Here is a 16,886-nt window from a genome sequence, read left to right on the forward strand (position 1 = left end):
AACTCGTTTTTTGCCATAAGTCGGAACTCATCTACATAAGCACCTACGTCGTCACTCACATGGAGCACATACACAGCAGTAATGAAGTGAAACAGTAACAAAATTTAAAAGAAAGATAACAATCCCTGACCGTTACTTGTAGTAATTAAATAAAAAACATAAAGCACATATGTACATACGTAGAAATAACAAAACTTTAAAAAAAATAAATACTGTAAATGGGAGATGGTGACGTAACCACGAAATGACATAAGTTGAGTCTGATGTAACCCGAGGACTACCTGTATTAATAAAAGCGTAGGTGGTCCTCGCACCCTGGCATCATCACAAGATGGCTGCCACAAGATGGCTGCCCCACATCATCACAAGATGGCTGCCCTCACGTCATTACAAGATGGTCACCCCCACATCATCACAAGATGGCCACCACAAGATGGCCTGCAGGGGAGGGCAGTTAGGGGCAACCAGGCCTGCAGGGAAAGGCAGTTGGGGGCGATTGAGCTGGCAGGGGAGGGCAGTTGGGGGCCATTGGGCCAGCAGGGGAGCAGTTAGGCGTTGATTTGGCTGGCAGGGGAGTGCTTAGGGGGCGATTAGTCTGGCAGGCAGAAGCGGTTAGGGGCAATCAGGCAGGCAGGCGAGTGGTTAGGAGCCAGCAGTTCCAGATTATGAGAGGGATGTCCGACTGCCAGTTTAGGCCCGATCCCGCAGGGTGCAGGCTGGGCTGAGGGACAACCCCCCAGTACACAAATTTCGTGCACCGGGATTCTAGTATTTAAAAAATATTGTACTGTTTTAATGAAACAACCTACCATATTTTCTGGTGTATAAGACGACCTTTTAACCCAGGAAAATCTTCTCAAAAGTCGGGGGTCATATACACCGGAAAATACAGTAACCCACCCATCATTTGGCAATAACTCACTTTAATTCCAAATTGTAAATACCGTATTTTCCGGCGTATAAGACCCCTGACTTTTGAGAAGATTTTCCTGGGATAAAAGGTCATCTTATACGCCGGAAAGTATGGTATATATTTCCTAAGTACAGCCCAGAAAGCTTCCTACCTCCACAGGTGCTGATGCATCAACTATGCCCTCCTGAAGGTGACCTTCTGCATACATTTGCTTAAGCATCTCTCCTAAACCCACCACAGGTGTAAATATCCCTTCTGTCTTTTATAGAACCCAACACCTTTTGTAATGTCTGTGTTTGTTGGCTGATTGAGGTATTATTTGTCTGTTTCTCCCAGCAAGTATTTACATTCCTCAAGGGTAAAAATGCTATCTGTCTTGTTTACCAGGAATGTCCAGTGCCTAGAAAATGCACTGTGCCCAGTGAATTATTGAAAACTCGGTACCGCACTTTCACACTCACAAGGTAAGGAGCTGGGTCATGTTGCTGAAGCTCTGGTTAGAAAGGGTGCTTATTCGGTTGTTACTTAAGTCTCTGAAAGAGAAAAAGAAGGAAATGGAGTCTACTGTTAGCACAGAAATGGAAATATACATGTTTCATAGAAAGAGAAGGTCTATTTGTTCAAGGTCATAGCAACAATTTTAGCGCTCAGCTTTTACCTGAAAATAACAAGGCATCAGGCAACCTTCTGGAATAGACTATAATGTTATTCACAACGATTCATGCACCTTGCTTTGGCCAATGAGGTGTAGGCACCAGAGCCAGTTTCACTTCAGAAAAGATTTAGAGTGAGCTCACTTTTCCCATGTCCTTTCTCCTCTCTCTCCTGTACGACTTGTGACCTTCCCCAGACCCTGTGACTGTTGCCTGGTCACAGAACAAAGGCACGTGCAGGCCAGTCACAATGGACACATTGTATGAGGGGAAATAAACCTATGTCTTTGAAAGTTCCATCGGTTACACATACTTATCTTCTTGGGAATATATCCTCACCAATATATCCTATCTCTCTCGCCCTCTCCCTTCCTCTCTGAAATCAATAAAAACATATTTTAAAAACCACCACCACCAACAACAAAATGTCTTAATTAAAAACTCTGCCCTACCCTTGACAGTTTGGCTCAGTGTATAGAGCATTGGCCTGTGGACTGTAGGGTCCTGGGTTCGATTCTGGTCAAGGGCACATGCTCAGGTTGCGGGCTCGATCCCCAGTAGGGGGCATGCAGGAGGAAGTCAATCAATGATTCTCTCTCATCATTGATGTTTCTATCTGTCTCCCTCTCCTTTCCTCTCTGAAATCATTAAAAATATATTTAAAAAAATAATTTTGCCCTTGGCCAAAGTCACCAATATATACTAGGTCTTCAGTAAATATCTATTTATTGAATGATAAGTAAATGATAGAGATGTGAATTATTTACCAAAGCTAAATGGCTATTTATAAGTGTATTTTGTACTATGGGTTATAATTTATATTCAGTGAACTTGATCTTATTTTTGTTATATATATGTGATATATATAATATAATGGCATAATATATTATAAATATAATGCATAATGTAATATAATAATATATAACATTTACATATAAATATTTTGCATTTTGCTTTAGGAAAAATTATGAATATATACACATATATATATATACAACAATGACACAGATATTAGTGAAGGTGTATATATTCACTAATGTTTTCCTAAAGCAAAATGCCAAATATATAAATAACAGGAAGATTCATGAATAAATAATTTAGGGTTTCATTTATGTTCATTTATGTGTGTGTATTTATATTCACTAAATTTTTCTGAAGTAAAATATATGAATTGTTAAATGCAAGATCCGGAATAGCTAATTATCCATTCCTTTATTAAAGCAGCAAAAATATCACTAAAATGGACCAATTAAATTATGAAAATAGTAGGGATGTTATAGAAGCTCTAAAATCCATGTTCTCAACTGCTGAAGTACTATACCTACATTTTAAAGGGAAATAAATATATCTATATCAGCAAAATCACTCCTTGGTAAACCATTTGTGGATCTACAAATTCTCAGTTTTCATTTTCAAATTAGTTTTAAATAATCACGCACTGTCCTGCAAATGACCCGATTCTGCTGAAGTGACCCTTTGGAAACTGCAGCAATTTAATGGTTTATTTAACAGAACAAAATGCATGTGATCGCTTCTTGCTGCTGTTAAACAAGTAACTACGGCAGAACAAGGCGCCTTGGAGGGTATTCCTTTTTCCTTAATTTCATAGTTTGTCATCCAAACAGTCCTGGATGCTTCCTACAAAGTGTTTTCCTGTATTTTTTAAGGAAAATTGAAAATCGTAAGCATCATTTTAACTAACCTCCACCTCCCTAGGGGAGCGATTTTCAACCCTTTTTCATTTCATGGCACACAAACTCATTATTAAAATTCTGCAGAACACCAAAACTATATTATAAGTAGAGGCCCGGTGCACAAAATTCGTGCATGGGTGGGGTCCCTAGGCCTGGCCAGTGATCAGGGCCGATCGGGGCCAGGCCGGAGAGGAGGCGATGGCCGCCGGACCGGGTGCAGAAGGAATAGATGCCAGATGCTGATCCTGCCATCGTTGGTGCCCTGCCACCATGCTGTTTCCAGCCTCCCCGCTCCTCCTTCCCTTGCTGCCACACCGTCACTGCAGTGGGCAGGCGGTGGGAGGGCCGATTGGGGCATGCCAGACAGGGGGAGGGACAAAGCACAAAGGTTGGCTGTCAGCCCCAAGGAGGGAGCCAGCCCTCGGCCACCCTAGGAAAGGAGCCGCGTCCGCTGCCACCCACCCCTGGTTCCCCGTCCCAGACTGGGACCTGGCCTGGGGGAGGGACCGCAGGAGGTTGTCTGGCCGTGGGAGGTTGGCTGTGGGAGCACACTGACCACCAGGGGGCAGCTCCTGCATTAAGCATCTGCCCCCTGGTGGTCAGTGTACTTCATAGTGACTGGTTGTTCTGGTTGCTTAGGCTTGTATACTAGAAGCCCGGTGCATGAAATTCGTGCATGGCGGGGGGTTGTCCCTCAGCCCAGCCTGTACCCTCTCCAATCTGGGACTCCTGGAGGGATGTCTGACTGCCCGTTTAGGCCCGATCCTGGTGGGATCGGGCCTAAACGGGCAGTAGGACATCCCTCTCACAATCCAGGACTGCTGGCTCCCAACTGCTTGCCTGCTTGCCTTCCTGATTGCCCCTAACCGCTTCTGCCTGCCAGCCTGATCACCCCCTAACCACTCCGCTGCCAGCCTGGTTGATGCTTAACTGCTCCCCTGCCAGCCTGTTTGCCCCCAACTTCCCTCCTCTGCCAGCCTGGTCACCACTAACTGCCCTCTCCTGCAGGGTTGATGACCTCCAACTGCCCTCCCTTGCAAGCCTGGTCCCTCTCAACTGCCCTCCCTTGCAGGCCGGGTGCCTCCCAACTGCCCTCTCCTGCTGGCCATCTGTGGTGGCCATCTTGTGTCCACATGGGGGCAGGATCTTTGACCACATGGGGGCAGCTATATTGTGTGTTGCAGTGATGATCAATCTGTATATTACTCTTTTATTAGATAGGATAGAGGCCTGGTGCACGGGTGGGGGCCAGCTGGTTTGCCCTGAAGGGTGTCCCGGATCAGGGTGGGGTTCCCTTGGGGCATGGGGCGGCCTGAGCGAGGGGCCTGTGGTGGTTTGCAGGCTGGCCACGCCCCTTGGCGACCCAAGCTGAGGCCTGGTATCTGGAATTTATTTTCCTTCTACAATTGAAACTTTGTAGCCTGGAGTGGAGCCAAGCCTGCTGCTCCCTCCGGGGCGGCAGCCATTTCTGTGGCAGTTAATTCACCTTCTACAATTGAAACTTTGTAGCCTTAAGCAGGTGAGCCCGGCCAGGGTGTGCAGAAAGCTTTGCTTCCCCTGTTGCTGCCGGCAACCCTGGCCTGCTCTCTCAAGCTCCATTCTGCTGCCATTTGTTTGAATTTGTTTACCTTCTATAATTGAAACTTTGTAGCTTGAGTGGAGGCTTAGGCCTGCAACGGCTATGGAAAGCTTGGCTTGCTCTGTTACCTGGGAAACCTTGCTCTCTGTGTCTGTAGCCATCTTGGATGTGGTTAATTTGCATACTCACCCTGATTGGCTGGTGGGCGTGGCTTGGTTGGTGGGCATGGCTTATGTAGCGGAGTGATGGTTAATTTGCATATTACCATTTTATTAGGGAGGATATATATATAGATGTTTGCCGACTTCACAAAAAATAGGTATACCTTTGTTATTATTAATCCTCACTCAAGGATAGATTTTTTTTTAGAGAGTGTGGAAGAGAGGAAGGGAGGGAGGGAGAGAGACAGAGAGAGAGAGAGAAACCAATAATGTGAGAGAGACACCTTATTGGTTTCCCCCCCACATGTGCCCCAATTGAGGCTGGAGATAGAACCTGCAACCCAGGTACATACCCCTTGAGTAGGAATCAAACCCATGACCCTTCAGTGCATGGGCTGACATTCCAACCACTGAGCAACATTGGCCAGGGAAGAAATAGGTATAATTTTGATACATTCAAAATTGCTGGCTATTGTTGTGTTGGCTGTTGTCATTTTTCTAATTTGACAATCGAAGGGAAAAGAGATCAGTGCCCCTGGCTGAATTGTCAGGCATAGCATGTTTTAAAAATTCTTGCAGCACACCACTTGAAAATCGCTGCCAGAGGGTAATGTTTACGTTGAGAAATTCAACATCTTCTGCTACCTTAGTTTCTAGAATTCACTAATTAGGAATAACCTCCACATTATAGGAATAATAGAAATCTGCCTCCTAAACCAGTCATATTTACTCTAAAACCAGATAGACTTACACTTAAGATAAAGTATTTCCCTTTACATTCACTATAGTTGCTAATATTTTGTTTTGTGAGAAATGTTATCAGTTTCTATCAAGGTTACTCTAAGTGTGACATTATATTGGGTGAGGTTATCTATTTTTAAAAGTATTTTTCACATAACTAGATAGAAATTTTTGTGTGTTTAAATATAATCTTATATCTACTTTAAAATGGTAAAAAATTATTTACATACATGAATGAAAAAATATATTATCTTAGGACATGAAACCAAACTAAAAAAAAAAATCAATGTTTTGAAACGTATGCTCAGAATGTCAGTGTTTTTGTCACATTTTCTTAAATACTGTAGAAGTAAACATAGATTTTATAAAATGAATTTGAATACTGGAAGCCCGTAACAATTCATAATTTATTATATAAGAGAATCAAACCTAATAAACTAGATTTATGTTTTCAGTGAGATTACTATCATCTACCATCTTTGGTTTAAAGTCAAGAATAAAAATATGTTTTTCAATCTTTCCTTGACTTGTCATAAAATAAGCCATATTCATTATGAATAGTAGTACCCTTCTTACCAAATCTTTACAATCCTTTGGTACACAGACTTAACCGTATTTGTACTTTGACGAGAGGACCTTTTCTAGGCCTCGCCATGGCCTGACTGATACACAGTGAAGCCGGATCGAGCGATCCAGAACCAGGTGAGCGAGGGGGAGCCTCTGACTGTGAATGGATTATATTATCTGAAAGGCTCACTACATCTCTGCCCCTTGCTATCCCATTTTCATGAAATAGAATGAGAAGTCAAAGGCAGAAACATACCGTACGTTACTTACATAAGTGTTAAGTGTTTGTAGTTAGAGAGTTCCTTAGGAACCAGTGTGAACTGATTCCCATCCAGGTACCTAAAAACAAGGAAACAATTTTATTATTATTATTATTATTATTATTATTATTATTATTATTATTTTAACCCTCATTTGAGGATATCTTTTCTGTTCATCTTGAGAGAGAGAGACAGACAGAGAGAGAGAGAGACAGAGAGAGAGAGAGAAAGGAAGGGAAGGAGGGAGAGAGGAAGGAAAGGAAGGAAGAAAGGGAGGTACAGAGGGAAGAAGGGAGGGGGGGGGAGGGAGGGAGGGAGGGAGGGAGGGAGGGAGGAAGGGAGGGAGGGAGGGAGGGAGGGAGGGAGGAAGGAAGGAAGGAAGGAAGGAAGGAAGGAAGGAAGGAAGGAAGGAAGGAAGGAAGAAAGGTGCATGGATGTGAGAGAAACACATTCACTACTTGCCTCCTGCACATGCCCAGAAAGGGGCCAGGGATCAAACCTGCAACTGAGGTATATGCCCTTGACTGGGTAGTGAAACAGGGACCCTTCAGTCCATGGGCCGATACTCTTAACTACTGAGCAAAACCAGCTAGGGCATATTTTAAAAAAGTAACAGTAGTGTATCCTAGAATAGTTGAAGAATATTTCACTCTTATTGGAGGTAAGGAAGCACTTAGTGATTTTGACTTCAAGATGTCATGTCCATATCCCAGCCGGCGTGGCTCAGTGGTTGAGCGTTGAGTGGTTTGATTCCCGGTCAGGGCACATGCCTGGGTTGCAGGTTCGATCTCCAGTGTGGGGCATGCAGGAGGCAGCCAATCGATGACTCTCTCTCAACACTGATGTTTCTCTCTCTCTCTCCCTCTCCCTTCCTCTCTGAAATCAATAAAAAATATTTTAAAAAATGATGTCATGTTCCTAGCTGAGATTGCTATTGAAGAAAAGAAAAAAAAATGCTTTGTTCAATCCAGCAGATTCTTTTGTGGATCATGTGGGCTACATTCTAAAATCCAGGAGAGACTGGCGAGTCCAGTTCTTCGTGGTTTTCTAAGAAGGCAGGCATGCATCCAGCCATTTTCTTGTCAGCAAGATGGTTCATTCAAATAACCACATTTGTAGTCAAAGTCCAGTTTGCTTGTGTTTATGTGGAGTCAGTACCGTGAAAGGCACTCACTACGGGCAGAACCTTGCTGCTGAGGGCGAGACCACCCTTTGCCGCCGTAATATTATCAGCATATTAGTAAACAGCAATGAATGTTTTAAAGGAGATATTTGGAAATTTAAACTTAAGTAGATTTCAATAAATAATATTTTAAAATAGTTTTTACTATTGGATATCTACTCGCTGATATTACTTGTAGGAGATTTCTTAGAAAAATCACATTTACCAAGTGCACAAAAATAGCATCTATGTGCAAAAGTAATAATCAAATAACCACATGTAAGTAAATTGTCCCTTTCTGAGGAGAGTCAGCAGAATAATCAGAGAATAGATAGGCTCAGGGCTAACTGGCAAGACACAAAAGTAAAGGAATGCTTAAATATCCATGACACACATGCATGCACGCGCGCGCACACACACACACACACACACACACACACACACACACACACTGAATTCTATCTCCTCCCAAGGTTGTTCTCTCCCAGAATATGGATGGGGAGGGGTAAACATGCTTTCACTAACTTAGGTCATCTGTATAGAAGTGTCCACAATCAATTCTGGCACATGGGGCATGTGACCCCGCCCCCCGCCCCAGTTTTGTGGCCAATCTCAAGATCCGGGGTTGAGGTTATATTTGTGCAGAATACAGCAGTAGCTGAGAAATTGCCTAAGATAACACTCTATTTCAACTATTTCAAAATGAAAGCAGTTATAAACAAGTCAGAAATTATCAAAGTACATAATAAATATTTGATTAAGAGCCAGCACATGAAATGAGTCCTTATGCCTACTCAAAATTTCTATTTCAACTCCTCTCCCTCCTTTCTTCCTGTAGATAAATGTTTTCTTGTTACCACTAGAGGGCAGCATAATTCCATGTACTTCAACACTCTTCCTTTATTCCAGAATGTAGTGCTATGCATGTTTACATGTGAAACAATCTAAGAGGGAAATTATATGGAACTGATTAAAAATAATAGATACAGTTTGTTTAACATGTTCCACCAACATTATTTCACCAAATTCTTTAATAATTCAATAAAATAAGCACATGGCATTTTTCTAATACATGCATATATATTACTGTAAAGAGAAATACTGCTGACTCAGTGTGGTTCTAAGAATAAGCTCTCTGGGGGAGTAAACCTAGAATTTATAAGAGATGAGTTCATTTTTTCATCTCTGTAATCTATTTTATTTAGCAAAAAAAAGATTACTTTAAAACATTTGTAGAGAAATAAATGGAAGGCTTGACTATATGATAAAAGAAACACGGAGATGGCATAGACAGGACATGGATCAAACAAGTTCTCAAATATGGTTTAGTAAGGAAATCAAAGAATGCTAAATATTTTAATGATTTTTAAAATACACTTTTATTGATTTCAGAGAGGAAGAGAGAGGGAAAGAGAGATAGAAACATCAATGATGAGAGAGAATCATCGATTGGCTGCCTCCTGCACACCCTCCACTGAGGATGGAGTCCACAACCCGGGCATGTATCCTGACCAGGAATCAGAACAGTGACCTCCTGGTTCATAGGTCAACATTCAACCACTGAGCCATGCCAGCCAGGCAATTTTTTTTCAAAAAGCAAGGTCAAAATTATTTAATGGGAACCAGGTAAAATGACTAAGAGATAGCCAGTTAAATGGTCCAAGAAGAGATTTAGCATCAAGACAATCTGAATGGTATGCTATGTCCTTGGCGGGGTGCACCTAGAATCAATGCATACAGACTATTCCATGGTCATCTAGCTTCCCAACTCTGGATGGAGGGTAACCTTCTGAACTAAATACACATTAAAGTGAGAATTAAGTCTTTAATTACACACCGCGTACACACAAAACAGTGCTTATCGCTAACTAACAACTGTGACTGGTAGTCAGAGAGAGAAACTGATCACCTCACAACTATTCATATCTGAGAGGGACCTTCTGTGCACACATGCTAAGATCACATGGTTTCTGTCTAAGTGGTCCATTCAGGACCGAATTGAGATTCACAGAACTGCACAGGATTTGAGAACAAGATTTTTGACAACTGAAGTGGCATCTTCTTAAACCCCATTAAGAATGCTCCGCGTGGCCCAAAGTTTATCAAAGCTGCTCACTGGGGGTGCTTGGATGCATCTGCTTTAATGACAGGTACGCATTTGCATGAGGTAGAGTTGGACTTAAATCGTTTTTGATGTATGGTTCCATACAGACAAAAATCAATGAGGCAAAATGACTTGATTGCACGTCAGGCATGTGTACATGGCCCTTGGTACCCAGACGAAGGAATGGAATAGAGCACGCATGCATTACCATTTAAGCAGTCTAGTCTCTGATTTATTCCATTTCCCACACATAGCACCACATAGCACGAAGCAGCTAAGGAGGTGTGGGCGGTGCTTAGTGTCTGGATATCGTGCACTGGCAATGCAATCTGTAGTTAAATGTCAGTCATGAAAATGTTAGAGATAATTGGCCCCACACCCTTTCCAAACCGAGGGACTCTGATTCAAGACCAAAGGGCAGTCACGCATTTCTTTTTAAGGGTTATGCCGGCTTCTCCCACCTCCCAGATGTCAATGCACCACGTATGCTGAGATGTTCTCCCAGGAGACACAGTGGTAAGGGATACTTAACCAAATAGGATATCCCGACACTGTAGATAAACTAAATATACAGCATTTCCCATGGTGCACTGGATGGGACATTAGCCTTGCAACATACTCCATGGGGAAAGGGCCATAGGAACAAATAAATATGGGAGCTACCTCACATTTTACCATCCTCTCTTGGAGCTCCACCTTGGCATAATAAAGCCACTGAGAAGTCCTGCAGTGAAAGAAGAGAAACACACACAACCGGCATTTCCCAAGGTCTCTAAAGTAGCTTTTGTATTATTTGTGTAAGGTTTTATGTGGTACTAATTAAGGGCCCCTAGACTGTAATCTGCAAAGAGGACTGTAAAAACTTTGGTGTGAAGCCCATTTCCCTTGGGGTATGACATATTAATTATTCAGAAAAGAAAGAAAGACAAGCTTTACTTACAATTCAGTGACATCTTTTGGGATTCCTTTGGGCAAACCCTTCAAGCCCTTGTTGCTACACCGGACCACTGTATCCAAGCAGGTGCACTCGGCGGGACAGCGGGACAGTGGGGAACAGCTATTGTCATCATTTCCTAAATTGCCAAAAGACATACAGGAAAACCCAGATTTGCAGCTTTGAAGAGGTTAGAAATGATTTCACGGCTTTAAATTAACGTAACAAGCACCCATCTCGGGCCGTATGATCAATGATGTGGAGGGCAGTAAGAATTTATAGACACCACACGTTTCATACAGCTCCATTTCCAGACAGCCTAGGGCAGAATTCCAGAAAATAATGTCCAATGTGTATCATCAATACCATGATAATAGTTACTGTCTTTGTGCAGTTATTTATATAAATTACACTTTTAATTAGAATATATGTGTTAACTGAATTAAGGAGACGGACGTGAAGAGGCATAAAGGGACAGAGTCACTTCAAATGTTTCGCAAAAATGGTGTGGGTCCCTCATTTAAAAAAAAATATTTTTATTGATTTCTGAGCAGGAGGGAGAGAGAGGGAGAGAGAGATAGAAACATCAATGATGAGAGCGAATCATTGATCGGCTGCCTCCTGCATGCCCCACACTGGAGATCCAGCAAACCTGGGCATGTGCCCTGACTGGGATTCAAACCCTGACCTTCTGGTTCATAGGTCGATGTTCAACCACTGAGCCACGTCGGCCAGGCAGGGTCCCACATATTAAAGTATGAGCTCAAATACGTTCTGCATTCACTGGCAATAATTACAGAACCTGTTTCTCCTACTGACAGGGTTACTCTAATAAAATGCCATGATACATAGAGTGCATGAAAAAGCGAAAATTATTGCTTTTGTTGGATTCACTAGCATTTCTATTTTAGAAGCCAATTGCTTTTCTCATTTGGAAATGATAGCTACTGGAAGAGATGCTTAGGGTAATAAAGAAATGTTAAAATGGGAAGCTGTAAAAACAGTATCAACCGCCAGTTGGAAATTGGAAAATCTACAGCCTTCAAAAGCACAAAGTAGATTTGGATAGGAAGGTGCCGTCTGAGAAAGGAAGTGTCCTCTGGCGAAAACATAACAAAGCAACGAGAAAGATGTGCAAGGACTATCTTTGGACAGTTCTGCGGGTCAGCTGCACCCTTAGCATCAGCACAGTCCCCTGGACGCCTGGGGACCACAGGTTGGGCGCAGCCCTCTTACCGTCGTCGCAAGTGAAGTCTTGAATGGCCACGTCCTGGATGGGGATCTCTTTGAGGAAGTAGGGTTTCTGACAGCGAGGGTTGCCCGTTACAATTCTTTTCTTCCGGAGCCATTCTCCCAACCAAGCCAGGTGGCAGTTACAGTTGAAAGGATTGGCCAAGAGGTTTCTAAGCGCCGCATGCAAGCAATGCAGAGTTGAGTTCAGTCAGGGTTTCACCTCCTTATTTCTCAAAACCCCAGGCTACCATTTCCCATACGATTTCCGCTGAAATGGTTCCTTATGTTTCATATTCCCCTCCAGGCCCCGATTCATACCCCATCACAATATATGGGATGCACTTTTTTTTTTTTTTTTGCTAAAGTATTTATGTGTAAAATTTACAAAAGAACCAGACTTTCATATACGGAATTCTTTCAAATAATTTCATGTGAAAAATAAAGCGAAAGCAGCAATTTAGGGCTCATGCAGTGGATCCTGAGGGATAGCTCATTAAGAGATCATTTAAACTTGTCTGAGGTCTGAGCTGCTGTCAGACTCCCCTGCCCTGATAATGCAGCAACTTAATATAAAGATGAAGGCTGATTACCTTATATTATTGAGTTTAACCTGACAACAGCTATTTCATTAATTTGTCATTTCAAGATTTCCATTTCTTATTTTCTCAAGAGAATAGGTTTCCCATCGAAGCTGACAGCTGAGTTGATTAAATGCCAGTTATAAAAATGAATTCCCTTCTACAAATCTCTGCACTTTTGGCATCTCACCACTTCAGCACAAACCTATTGACGATCCCATTATTTATAAACATGCCATGTTTAATATGCACAAATTAGTCACCCCATGTAAAATGTCACATTTTATGTGGGAAGGGGATTAAGTACTTTCCTGATGGAGGGATGCTTTCCTCAAATTATATCTCCAGTGACTTGAGCTATGTTGAACATGCTTTCCCCCCCTTCTTTTTTCGTTCTTTCTAACTACCTTTAGAGTTAGACTAGTATGTCACCATTACTGGGAAACCTGACTTGATTTGTCAGATTTATATTTTCAAACACTGCTTCTTATATACTGTTATGCAATATGCCTGCAATGCATTGTTTGGAGAGAGGTGTTTGTGTGTGTGTGTGTGTGTGTGTGTGTGTGTGTGTGTGTGTGTGTCTGTGTGTTTGACACTTTCTGAGTTCTGTGACTAGACCTAATGTACACAAAATATCCTTCTGGAAAAGCTCAACCGATTTCTTTAATATTTTCCTAATGTCACAGTTAATGTCCTCTAGTGAATAGCCCTTCTTGCTGGTCAGGTCACCCCGATGCAGCCCCTGTGACTGTGAATGGCCCTTGAGCATCAGGTGGTGGAAATGACCCTATCAACTCTGTTTGGAGGATACTTATACTGAAAAGATGCCCGTGCAGGAACACTCGGGGAAATCTACATTTCCTTTGCTTGCAGCACAGTCAAGTTATAATAAAATTAACATTTCTAAATGAAGCCACAGCACGTTATTATAAAAAAAAAACTGATTAAACAATACTATGATCTTGGTTATATTTTCATATAAGATAGTATGTAATCTTTTTAGAGAAAGTTAAAGTAAGTTTAACTTGAAGAAATTTGTCTTAAAAACAACACCACCACTTAATCCTTGATCACATTTTTATGAAATGCCTAACAGTGCATTAAAGTGCTATCAATGAAAGTAATAAATGTAACGCAGAGGCCCAACTAATACACAAATGAAGACTATTTTTCATACTCACAGAGTAGATAAGGAATGGAGAGTGTCAAAGGCCCCTGGCGCAATCGTGGTAATTTGATTATCATATAAGGAAAGCAGCCGCACAGAACTCAGCCCTATGAAGCTGTCATTCCCCACACAGCTGATGCGATTACTTCTCAGCATCCTGAGGGGGGAAAGAGAACATTGTTATGGAGATAAAGCATTAAAGCATCAGGCAATCACTTTTGCCTCTTTGAGGACCAAGAGAACCCCTCTTTGCAAATCTGTAGCAGTCAGGGCTGTTTCCTAAATGTCCTCTAGTCATTAGGAATCTCTGTGGCTATGTCCTGAGAGCCTTGTGCAAAAATAAAACAATGATCACACTCAGTTACAAAAAGCAAGGTGAGCCTCGGTGTGGATGTCCAGCCCCACCTGATGAGGGTAGGATGCGTCCCTGGATGCCATAATTTTGTTTGCCTGATGACATAACGTCCTCAGGCACCTCCAGCTCTCTAAGCCCCTAAGGCTGTGTATTCACTGCAGTACTGCATTGAAGGTTGAACAGAAAGGAGGCAGAACAGAATCAATAACCACAGCAGATGAAGGACTAAGGGCATCTCAAGGATTCACAGGCCAAGTCAATGTCAACATCAGCCGGTGGGGGAGAGTCAAACTTGACTGAACATCCACAGAGCTTGCACACATAATTTTAATTATGAAAACTGTTTCATTGTTTTAAGGCCAGAACTTAAAAGAAGCAATAAAGATCCCAGTTGTTCACAGTGAAATTGAAATGGGTCTTCTCTTTAAACAATTCTGACCATTTTTTTTTGTCATTGCCATTAACAGAATTAACACTGTGCTCAAGTTTTGGCTCTGTTCTTGATTTTTTTTAAAAAAACTGATTATTTGTGGGGCTTAGAAAAATTACAGAAGGTTTTTAAAATCCCTACATCAAAATGAATCGTTGCCATAAGTCCTACTCAGAAATGCTGAAAAGTTCATTTTTTTCCTTAATTTTTCTAAATGTGAGTTGATGACTCTGAAGATTGCAGGATGAAAAAAAAAAAAAGAGGCAGAACAAATGGACACCAAAGTGTTCCTTTAAAATCCTAGAATATCCTAGAATAAATAAGAAACATCCACTTCCGCATCCTGCCAAGTCATGGGTAAGAAGAAAGGATGATGCCCTCATGAAGACATCATTTTGTGCTATGGCCCAAAGGCACAACAGAAGGTATTTCTATCAGCACTACCCTTCACCGTAAAGAATAAAGAGCACTTGGTCTCAATCTTGTTGGAGTGAGGAACGCCTGGAAGGAGTTGAAGAAAGCTTTGCTTTCTGTCACTACAAAAATCCCTTCACATTTCACCTGCGAACGGGGATTCAAACCAAGACTCACTGAAATATGGACATGGACGGCTAAGAGGTTTACTAGTACAGGAGGGTTAAGAACTTGGGGGGCAATAGGGGTGTCTTGCAAAAATCTTTATAACTCCAAGCTGAAAGTTACCACTGAGCAGAATATAAGGTCCAGATAAACCTGCTTGAGGACTGTGACTACCCCGAGCTTGGCTCTGAATGCCCCATTATGTTCATTGTGATACAGTGGGATCAAGTAGTGAGCCAGGTGGATGTCTGGCTGAGGTGCCAAAACTTAAGAGGCACAAAAGCAGGGCTAGAAACATAATGAAGGAGAAAGATGAATCCTGGGAATGAAACTAGTCAGAAGAAATGTTTTGATAAGGTCTTTGCTGTGGTGTTAGGAACGGAGCTGTGTTCCTCTAAAATTCATATGTTGAAGCCCTGATACCCAATGTGATTGCATTGGAAATAGGGCTTCTAGGGAGGTAGATAAGGTTAAATGAGATCTTACAGGTGGGGCCCTAATAGGATGGGACTGGTGTCCTTGTAAGAGAAAGGACACAGAGGAAAGGTTGATAAAAACACAGTGAAAAGATGGCAATCTAAAAGCCAACAAAAGAGCCCTGGCCAGAAACCAACCCTCTCAGCACCTTGACCTTGGACTTCCAGAACTGTGAGAAAACAAATTCCTGTTGTTTAAGTCATCCGGTATGTTTTCTCATGAAGGCAGCCCAGGACAGACCAATACAGATGGAGGTACAGTTCCTGCCCCTCCTGCTGCCCGTTCAAGGAGAAGGTTCCAATGACAAGGAGTCCCTTGACTATTGTCTCAGAAGGAAGAATTCTGCTTTTTGCAGGATCTGGGTTTTGCTGAGTTACCTGAGACAGCTTGGGGATGGGGAGCGGGAAAGGAGTAGATGCAGCCACCCGTGGTATAACTTTTCTGCCTTCTTCTACACACTCATTATCTCTGTCATAAAAGGCTGAAGCAATATTTGAATATTTGCATAACATCTTGAAGGAGCTCCAAGTTACCCATGAGAGGGATCAACAGGTGGCAGCTGGGTCCTGCCGGATGGTTAGGTTCTAGGCTGTTCCTCAAGGAACACCATTCTACCTCCCTGGGCAGAGGCTGTTCAGCAGGATTTGAAGCTGGGATGCCAGTAACATCCCCACTGACTGGAGGGAAGCTCTCTGCCTGTGATAAAGAGCAGGCTCTGGACTTCCAGGCGCTCAGGGCCCTGGTTGTGGCTCTAGGGCTGTGGGAGAGGAGAGGGTTTAGGGGAGACAGTGGAGTTGGGGCCTCTCTCCACTGCTATTGCCAAGGGCTGCAGCTTGGTGACAAAGAGTTTCCTGCTGTCTTCAGAGTTTGCTTTGTGTCTCTCCCAATGTTCAGGCCACCACTTTTGTCAAACATAATTATATACTTTGGAGATAATAAAAAGTACACATGTGCTCTGTAGAAATTCAAATAACTCAGAGCGTTGTCCTTAGGAATCAATGCAATTCCATCCTTGTTGGCCAGCAACCTTTTAGAAACATACAGAATTTCTTTTCCCTAAGCTCACAACCCCGGGGCAAGTAAGTACACGTAACTCTTGGCGTGTTTGCTCTGAAATTGGTAGTAAAAGTTCCAACACCAGTCAGTGTCTTTTGCACTAAGACCTTGCAGGGCAGCCACGGGTGTTCCCCAGGTAAAATGATATTCTGCCAGGGGGCTGGAGCAGATGCTGAAGCCAGGGGCCTGGGTCTAAGACAGAGTCTTAGAAGGAGGTATTTGAGGAAAAGGAAGGAGAA

The 16,886-nt window shown here is 42.5% G+C and overlaps 1 protein-coding gene across 2 annotated transcripts in view; it reads right to left on the minus strand.

Moving 5' to 3' along the window:
• SLIT2 (slit guidance ligand 2) overlaps positions 1-16,886 on the minus strand; it is a 343,459-nt gene that overhangs the window by 73,416 nt on the left and 253,157 nt on the right. For both annotated transcript variants that reach the window (XM_079795128.1, XM_079795127.1), the window contains 5 exons: positions 13,764-13,907; positions 12,005-12,171; positions 10,775-10,907; positions 6,579-6,647; positions 1,375-1,446 (listed from right to left, as the gene is read on the minus strand). In XM_079795128.1, coding sequence (XP_079651254.1) covers positions 1,375-1,446; positions 6,579-6,647; positions 10,775-10,907; positions 12,005-12,171; positions 13,764-13,907 — 585 coding nt within the window. The remainder of the gene's footprint in view (positions 1-1,374; positions 1,447-6,578; positions 6,648-10,774; positions 10,908-12,004; positions 12,172-13,763; positions 13,908-16,886) is intronic.

The sequence above is a fragment of the Cnephaeus nilssonii genome, assembly GCF_951640355.1.
Source record: "Cnephaeus nilssonii genome assembly, chromosome: 1".
Lineage (NCBI taxonomy): Eukaryota > Metazoa > Chordata > Mammalia > Chiroptera > Vespertilionidae > Cnephaeus > Cnephaeus nilssonii.